This window comes from Sciurus carolinensis, chromosome 7, assembly GCF_902686445.1.
Source record: "Sciurus carolinensis chromosome 7, mSciCar1.2, whole genome shotgun sequence".
Taxonomy (NCBI): Eukaryota; Metazoa; Chordata; class Mammalia; order Rodentia; family Sciuridae; genus Sciurus; species Sciurus carolinensis.
Genome location: NC_062219.1, coordinates 126,310,757 through 126,321,014, shown reverse-complemented (window position 1 = coordinate 126,321,014; position 10,258 = coordinate 126,310,757). Strand labels below are relative to the sequence as shown.

At 34.5% G+C, this 10,258-nt stretch overlaps 1 protein-coding gene across 1 annotated transcript; it reads right to left on the bottom strand.

Moving 5' to 3' along the window:
* Nucleotides 1-8,497: 8,497 nt before the first annotated feature.
* LOC124989068 (olfactory receptor 2B11-like) lies at nucleotides 8,498-9,436 on the bottom strand. The gene has a single exon (XM_047558994.1). It carries the CDS (start codon nucleotides 9,434-9,436, stop codon nucleotides 8,498-8,500), a length of 939 nt encoding a protein of 312 aa, XP_047414950.1.
* Nucleotides 9,437-10,258: the final 822 nt, after the last annotated feature.

Sequence of the window (10,258 nt, the reverse complement as noted above, 5' to 3'; positions counted from 1 at the left end):
AGCTGCCTGGGTGGGGAGGTAGAGAATTATGGGCACAAGTCAATAATTATAATTGGGCCTTTATTCTCCAACCTTGGTTTTGTGTGCTGTGAAAAAACTTTCTCACAAAAAATTCCTTTTGATGCTAAACCTATATAATAAACATGCTGAGCTGGCTCTTGGTCATTATATCTCCACCAGAGTGTAATGACCACTAGGCCCCAGCTTTTTCTCCCTTTGTCCATTTGTCTTTTCTAATCCCCACCACTCTTTGCCTGGTTTCTGAATTGACTACACAGGTGTTGACTTCTAGAAATTGGTGTACAGTTTGCTTGATATGACTTCTTTTCCCATTCCTTTCATTCTCATACGCTTTCAGAAAAACTTTACATTCCAAGGGTAAAAACACACTCCAATGGTAGGAAATACAATGTAATCACTGAGGTTTTAGTAAGACAGGATATGTTAGTAAACTGCTAGAAGAAACTGTTCATTCTCCTCTTGTAAAAATAAATGTCAGACGTAACGCTAAAACTAAGTGTGAATTGGGAAGATTTATCAAAAATAATTCCATCCTCTGCCTAGGTATTGCCTATCAGTTCATATATGAACTAGATCCAGTCGATCAGAGTATAAAAATATTTATTTAAATTCATCAGTAATGTGATCTTGGTTCTCTTTTCTACATATAAAATGCTGAGTGCTAATTACCCATAAGGAGGCATCATTTGGGTTTAATATGTATGAAAAAATTAAAATTCCAGTCTTCCAATTACAAAAAGAAAAGATACAAAATATAAAATATTCCCCTAGTAGGTATTCAGATTTTGAAAACACATTTTATATATCTGACAAAATGAAAGGAGGACAAGTTGTTCATAGTCAGAGCTCTCATATGAAACTCCAAGTTGAAGTTTCCCTGTCTTCATGGTCATCCCAGTTTGGATTTTTTAATTCTGTCCTTTTCACAGACATTCATCTTCTTTCTAAAAATTAAAACAAGACTATAGGGAATATAAAAAAAACAGGAACACAGCTTTAAAAAACTTCATTCTGGCACTTTCTCTGTATATTTCCTGCTAGAGATGATTTTTCATTTTGTGATATTCCTCCCATCTTACTTGTTCACTCTCCTGGGAAACCTGAATATTTTATTGATTTCCAGTTTCTCTGCCAATGTTTTTCAGGGAGTGATTGCTTTCATTTTTTGGATATGTGATTCACGGCAGGTTCTCTCTCTCCAGTGTAGTATGATTTTATCTGGTACCAAGGGAAGTTCATATATGAGCTGTTTGCCACCAGCACTTTTCCTGGAACAGGGAAGGGTGAAGTGTATCCTCCTGGTTGTCAAGATATACGGCAATCGTGTTGTACTCTGCAAAGAGCTGCCCTAGCTGGCATCATCTACCCATATATTTAGCAATGCTCGCACTTTGGTACTCCAGATATAGACACTGCTGTACTGTGTGGGTACTATGTCTATTAAGGCCTTTGTCTTCATTACCCTTATTATTCCAGTAACCTCATCCTTATCTCTTACACATTCATTGCCAGTAATGACTTCATCTTCTATGGAATCAGTTGCCAGAGGGGAAAAAAGATGTTCAATATTTTTTATTTCTCTGTCATGAGTTTTTACTATGCTACCACAAGATTGATAATGGATAGCTGATAGAGATAGAAATAAAAATTTATAAATATAAATATAAATTTTCACAGATATAGATATATCTATTATAGATACAATTAAAGATACATATATCTATCTGGAAAAGAAAACATTTTGCCCAAATCAAAGTAAGTTGCTTGCTCTCTTCTGTATAATTCTCATTCTCAGTGTTAATATTCTCATCAAGAAATACAAGGACAAACAGAGGATCTAAAGGACTTTATGAAGACAAACCTTAAGTGTTAAGTGTTTATTTTAATAGCAATCTTTTGATCCAGGCACATAGTATCCATTCACCATGATAAAGACTTGTTTGGGATGTGACAGATGAAAGATGCCCTTAAGGGAGTAGTTAATGTTTTTCCATTACAAGAAAGTGAAGCCCTACTATGTTGGTTGTCCCACATACCCATCTCCACTGATTCTACATCTCTCATTGATCAACGGGGACTCCAGTCGAGGAGACTAGAATGACCTGCATTTGTGAAACCACTTGCCTTTACTGTAGAGCCTAGATTTATGCCTCAGCTCTGGTCTAAAGCCACATTTTTTAAACTTGTGTTGAATTATATAGAAAAGTTACGGAGGAGATCAAAGAGATATGATTATAATAATAAAGTATTTCTAGATCTACATGAAGATATCAGCTCCACTGGAATCCTCCACTTCCCACATATTTTTACTATTTTTACCACTCATGCCTACTGTGCACTTTCATCAATGAGGAAATCACAAAGCAAATTGTAAAACATTGATTATTAGAAAAATAAAATGAAAATGAAAAGAGTCAAAAATGTGTGAGATGCAGCTGAATTAGTACTTAGTGAGAAATGTATAGTTTTAATTATTTATGGTAAAATCAAGAACTGATTTAAGTTTTCACCATATAAGGCTAAAAATGAAGTGTGAATTTGAACTCAAAGTTAGGAGAAGAAAGAAACAAAAAAAAAAAAAATAAGAGCAATAATCTGTGAAACACAAAACAAAATAATTAAAAACAATACATGAAACCAAAACTTGGTTCCTTGAAAATATTTAAAAACTAACAAACATCTCCCTGGTTTGATAAATAAAGTAGAGGTAAAAACAGACTTCTAAAACAAAAAGTGGGGGTCAGTTTATATCATACCAGTATTTTCAATGATGAAAAAATGGATATTATGAAAAAAATGGAAAACAGGCGAAATTAATGAGTTCCTTGAAAGATATCAATAACTAAAATAGACTTAAAAAGAAATAAAAAATCCAAATGTCTCTATGAAAATAATTAAACTTTTGTTTTAAAATTTCCCCTAAAGAGAATTACATATCCATATGTCTATGTCAGTAAGTTATCTTGTTCATTTAAGAAGAAATAATACCAAACCTAACAGACTATCTGAAAATAGGGGAGGGGAACACTTCTCAAATCATTTAATGAAACTAGCGTCAGATTAGTGCATAAACTATTTAAAGACATCACAAGAAAGACAAATACTTCTTACAAACACCCATAATTTTAGACTTAAACGTTCTTAACACAACATTAGCAAATCACATGCAGCAAAAAAAGGCTGTCTAACCAGATCAAGTTAAGTACTTTTCCACATGGGGAAGTATGGTTTAAGGTATGAAATCAGTCCATGCAACTCATTATGAAAATAGAATAAAGGAAGAAAGTCAGAAGATTCAAGAGAGGCATTAAAAGCTTTGCACAAAATTGCAAAGCTTTTTTATTATTAACACTCAACAAAACAACAACAGGAAGGATCTTTTTTTTTTTTTTTTTTTTTTTTTTTTTTTTTTGCGGTGCTGGGGGTCGAACCCAGGGCCTTGTGCTTGCAAGGCAGGCACTCTACCGACTGAGCTATCTCCCCAGCCCAGGATGGATCTTACAAACCCAGAGAAGTTGCAGTGCTATAAGATGTCCTCAGATCTGCATAGCATAATACCAGCAAGCAGAAAATGGACAGTACTCCAAAAGGGATGGTGAACACAAATACATGTCTGCCTATCTGCCTCTCTCTCTTTCTCTCTCTACCCCTCTCTTCTGCCTTATTTTGGATTAGGTTCTGCATATCAAAGAAAACATTAGGACTTTGGCTATCTGAGTATGGCTTATTTCACTTAGCATTATAGTCTTCAGTTCCATATATTTACTAGCAAATGCCATAACTTCATTCTTCTTTATTGCTGAGTAATATTTGAGTGTGTGTGTATATGTATGTATGTATGTATATATATACATATATATATATATGTATGTATATCACATTTTCTTTGCTCATTCATCTGTTGAAGGGCACTTAAGTTGGTTCCATAGTTTAACCTCTGCAAATTGTACTGCTATAAACATTGTTGTGGCTGTACTCCTATACTATGTTGATTTTAGATCTTTTGAATATACACCACAGAGTCATGTGTTGATTCCATTCCTAGTTCTTTGCAGAGTCTCCATACTGTTTTCCAGAGTGGTTGCATGAATTTGCAGTCCCACCAATAATGCATGAGTGTATCTTTTCCCCCATATCTTTGCCAATGCTTACTATGTATGTTCTTGATAATTACCACTCTGACTGCAGTGAGATGAAATCTCAATGCACTTTTGATTTGCATTTCCCTGATTACTACAGATGTTGAACATTTTTCCACATACTTGTGGTCATTTGTATTTTTTCTTTTCAGAAGTGTCTATTTAGTTATTTTAGCCATTTATTAATTGGGTTATTTGGGGTGTTTTAGTGTTAAGTTTTTCAGTTCTTTGTATATTCATAATATTAATGCCCTGAATCTCACCATCATGTATATTCATTCATGTATATCTCACCATTCATGTATATTCATTCACAAGACACTAAACAAACAAAACAAAACAAAACAAAAATTTCTAAGTAGATAGCAGAAAGATCAGAATAAAGGGAAGAGAAAAGTGGGAGGAAGGAGCAGAGGTAAAAGGAAATACTGGAAATTGAATTAGAGCAAATTATTCCCATGTTTCATAATTATTTTAGAATAAATTCTAATGTTATTCATAAATATAAAGAATCAAAATAAATTTTAAAACTGTAAGAGAAAATAAAAAAAGAATGTGTATGTCCTTCAGGGCTGAGAACTTATAGAATTTTAATTTCTGAAATTATTTATTTGAGACCTTTACTTTATGATTATATTTACAATGATAAAAAGTAGTTTAGTTTCTGAAAACACTGGAAACTAAATGAGACCTTTGTCTACGATTAAGAGTGCTAAAAACGTAAAAAATAGAAGAAGTGTGAGAGATTCATCAGAAGGTCAATGAAATTTTTTTTAAACTTGGTTCCTCTGTGAATGAGATGAGTCAAAGATAATGATGGTGCCTTACGTAAAGAGGAGTGAAGAAAAGGTAGGGATTTTGTTCAGGGAGTTTGTTATGATGAAAAGCAGTTTTGGAAGCAGAAGTTGAAAAAGACTCTAATATGAATAGGAGATCTTACTTTAGGTATTATTTTCAATATATTTCTTTTTACTCCTAGAGACATCCTAGTCTGGTTGATAAACATGGTCATGCAGATGGTGCCCTAAAATATGCAAGGCACATGAAGTATTTGTGGAAAAGAAGAATTTTATTCAAACCCTGTGGCAATCTCTAGTGGCAGAATCACAGCTCATAATAACAACTATTCTCTACTTGGAAGGTGCTTCTCTCTTGATGTTGGCTACAGTCAGACTGGAAGGTTGACCATGAGCTGCCTGAGATGAGATCAGATCCACCAAAATCACAAAGCTTGGCATGTAACACAACTTGCTGTTATTAAATATGAACATCACACATAAGACCAGGCCTGAGCAGGACATGAGAAACCATGCAAATCATTGGGATATGATGTTCCAATCCATTTATTAGACACAAGTAAATCAATGTACCAGGAATTCAGGCTCCTATGGCATCTACTCCCAAGATTAATCACCTCTCACTCAAGTCACACATACAGCACATAGAAAGTTCTTTGTGGCAAATTAACCCAAGAGGAAAAAAGATCAGATTTTGCTTGAGTTTATTCTGCACAGAAGTGAACAGGTACTTAATCTGGGGTTGGATTTTTGTCACTATTTTTTAAACTATTATGAAATACTTTAAATTACCATTTATTATTAAATAATATTATTGTTAAATAATCAACATATTTATATTAACTAGTATAAAACCTACTCACTACTCAGCTTAAGAAATAAAGTGAACTAATATCACACAACAAAATGTCATGTTTACTTCTCCCCAATAACATTCCATTTTCACAAAGGTAACCACTATAGTGAACTCTGTTTTCTCCTACATATCTTTATATTTTATTTATTACTAATATAGATCTACATAACATAAAATAACATTTTGAACGTATTTAAACTTGAAGTAAATGGCATTTTATAGCTTGTCTTTTAAAACCTCGGTTAAGCAGAATAATTATACATAAAGATCACTGAGTTTACTAATAATTTCTGGAAGGTATGAAAACAAAATGTATCTTTTAAGTCCCATATCTTATAGAGGCTCCTACCAAATCCTTCTCCTGTTTATCATTATGAAGGAGTGAAATGGTAATACTGGCTCTACTGGAAAGATTTGAGGATTGGAGGAGTAACAACTTGGGGAGCTGGCCCAGCGCTGCATTGTAACTTTGAGTGGTGTCCATCAAAGGAAGAGTCCATGGAGAAAGATATCTGACTCACTTTAGCCTTTCACAATAAATAGTTCCTAATTGTTTTTTTTTTTTTTCTCTTCAAAAAGAGATAACCTAGAGATGAATTCACTCTGTGAACTAAGATGAAACATTGGACATTTTCAAACAGCTATAATTAAATATCCCCATCAGAGCAGTATGCACTTCTTGCCTCGCTGTTGTTATGCTATGCAGACCTGAGGACCACTGTAGTGTGGAGCAAACCATTGTTAAACCACCTTGAATTCTTTCTTCCATAAAGATTTTCAAAAATGAACCTTAGTTTCTTTACAACTCGGGTTAAAATATTTGACTGTTTTCCATCTGTTCTGCAGGAAAGTCGTGCTTGAAAAAATGAGAAAAGTTTTATATCATCTTTATTAAGAAGGCAGTATCAGGATTTCCCATGCTCTACATAGAGGCTCGGACACATTTGCAGCTTCAAATACACCATATGCCTTTCCTTCAGCTGGGTTTTTCAAATGTTAGCTACCATATCCCTTATGCTAGAGTATGCTAAACATATGAACCCTGGAAATGTGAAGAAGTTTATTACAAATAAAATGTGTCTGCATGTTTTCCCTTCACTTTCCCAATATCTTTCAAACAGAGATTTTATATATAGTTATTAGTAGTCTTCATTTATCACAGAGTCTGGATGCTGCTCATGCTACTGAAATGAATAATTTCTATAGGACCTAAAGTTCATACACACATTGACTCTCCCAGAAAGGAGGACAATTAAAGAAATCACTCAAAACAACTGTAATTAGTCTCTATGGCTATGCTTTAAGCACAGATATTACAGGGTTTTGCTCCAGACCAAAAATTCACTAAATTTCTCAATATATAATAAGTTAGAGAATACCTAATAAATGTTATTAAAGCTATTATTTAACATAGTTGAATTTTACATTTGGTGTGTGTGTGTGTGTGTGTGAAATAATATTTTCTGGAAATTAGTCAGAAATCTATGAGTTATTAAAGTTCCTTAGAAATTTTCAAACTAAATTGATTTCAAGTACTGCATAAGAACCAGAGGCTCTGTTATTTTTCAGAGTGTATTTGGGTTGCAAATAATTCCTATATGAAATGATATAAGATTTCCTTTCCATTTTTTTTTTTTGGCTTGATCCTGACATGTAAGAAAGACCCAAATCATCTCAATTTTCTCACAAGAGTTTAGTTCTTTACTACACATCCTGTTGAATTCTTAACATTTTAATTCAGTGCCACATAATTGTACAAATCATTAATTAGTCTCATAATTTGTAACTAGTTTTATGATAAAGCTACTGTTTTAGCACTTTAAATTTTTGGCGACATAGACTTTGAACATCCTTACCCTCAAAATACACATTAATTAAAAGATGCTCATATTGATTTTTGAAGTAAACAAGTTGATTTCAAATCCAGAATACAAATTATTACTTTCTCATACTGATTCTTTCATACCATTAAAAGACATTTCTTGTTGATCCAATTTATGCATGGAAATATTTTCAGGTTGTAGTTTATTGCTACTATCACTTCCTTTGTTATTTTACTAATTCAAAAGACTCTGGTTTATGATTTTTCTGAAGAATGGTAAGAAATTTATCCACACTTTTTCTTCCCTTATTCTACTCATGTCAGTATTTAGTGATAAATTACTTAACCATACAAAATCATGCAAACATACTTCCTAAACAAAAATAGCAGAGTATTTTTTAATGAACTGAAGTCAATAAACTTTTGAAAATCATGATTCTTTGACAGTATAGAGACTCCCACACAAAATGAAGTGCAGCCAGGCTGCACACACAGACCTGGGGCTACTTGCGGAGATGATGAAATATTTCTCAAGTGACATTGATAGGAAGCCCATTGATTGCCAAGCTTTTCATGGTAATTTGCTTGACCTAATGTAATTATATTATAATTTATATTATTAATATTTTTATTACTTAACAAAGATACTGTTTCAGTATATATGAACCCAAACAGACTTCTTTTCAGAAATAATGCCCTTACTGATACATATTAGCCAAGTATAACCCTTATCTACCTGATTATATGGAACAAAAGGAATAAGACACGTTGTAAGAATATATACTATGGGATTTATGACATAAATGGGTTATAAGAGAAAACCTTATAGACCTAACTCTACTTGCTAAATAATTTCAAATTTTTATTTGGAACTGAAAATGCTTCTCACCAGGTTGCCTAATGCCCCCTTCACATCCTTATTCCTCAGGGTGTAGATAAAGGGGTTGGCTGTAGGAGTCACCACTCCATAGAAAAGGGCCATGAACTTGGGTTGGTCCCTTGTAATGGAAGAGGGGGGCTGAAGGTACATACTAATGGCTGGACCATAAAATAAGAAAACTACAATAAGATGAGAGGAACATGTCCCAAAGGCCTTTTTCCTTCCTTCAGAAGATTTCATCTTAAGTACAGCACATCCAATACTAGCATAGGAGGCAAGAATTAGACACAGAGGAATAGCTAATAAAAAAATGCATACTATAGAAAGTGTGAGCTCATTAACTTCCTTTTCACCACAGGCAGTCTTTATGAGAACTGGAATCTCACACACCAAGTGATCCAGTTTATTGACACCACACAGTGGCAATCGTAGTGTTACAGTGGCCTCTGAGACAGCATAAGTAATTCCTCCCAGCCATACAGTGGACACTAACAAGATACAGATGTGCTGATTCATGATGAGGGTGTAATGCAGAGGTCTGCAGATGGCCACATAGCGGTCAAAGGACATGATAGCCAGGAGCAGACATTCTGTGCCTCCCATTATGTGGAAGAAATAGAGCTGAACTACACACCCCATATAGCTGATGGTCTTCTTAGAGCTTCCCAAGTTAAACAGCATCTGAGGCACAATGCTGGTGGTGTAGCACATGTCCAAGAAGGAGAGGTTGGTGAGGAAAAAGTACATGGGGCTGTGGAGACGGGAATCTAACTTGGACACCAGAATGATGGCGATGTTTCCCATCATGGCCACGGGGTATGTTATCAGAAGAACAATGAATATAGGAAGCTCTAGCCAAGGACGGTCAGCAAAGCCTAGTAGAATGAACTCTTCAGGGTGGCTTTCATTAATGAGTGCCATTCTCTTCAAAGTGCTTCACCTATAGTGGGAAAGGTGCCAAGGAAGTTAGCATGATGGGGAATGACCAGACATGAGGATCCATTGGTTGTGCATCATAAAAGACACAGTGCAGTAACTTGAAATAATAAAATTCATACCAGGTTACCTAATTTCCCTTCATGACACCAAAAATTGATGGCAGTTATTGTGAACAATTTACCCAACTGAATTTCATCTCCTGTATAATAAAATTGATAATGGTTATCTCCTTGTTTTCTGGTGAGGATTAAAAATAGAAGTGACTATGTTTTAGAAACACCAAAATAATTGTTTTCAAACTTTTACTGCCTTAAAAGTCAACTAAACCGATTCTTTATTGGGGGGTAGGGGTGGTGAATACTCAGGATTGTACTCCAGGACATTTGACCACTGATTCATATCCACAGCCCTATTTTGTATTTTATTTAGAGACAGGGTCTCACTGAGTTGCTTAGTGCCTCATTTTGCTGAGACTGGCTTTGAACTCACAGATCCTCCTGCCTCAGCCTCCCAAACTGCTGGGATTACAGGCATGTGTCAATGCCTAAGTAAATAAATTCTTAATAAGAAGTTCAACATTTTCTATCTTCCAGTGTCTGACAGACTAAATGACGCATGACACTTAAGTAATCGGATGGTTCCTTTTTAAGGATCACAACTGCAAGACATTACAGAATTAAAAGACTCATGAAAGTACTCAGTAGCAATAGTCAAAGAATGAGGAAGAGAAACCTGGAGGTATGAGTATCATCAAGACACAATAGTTCAGGGCTGGGAATGTGTGGTAGAGCACTTGCCTAGAAT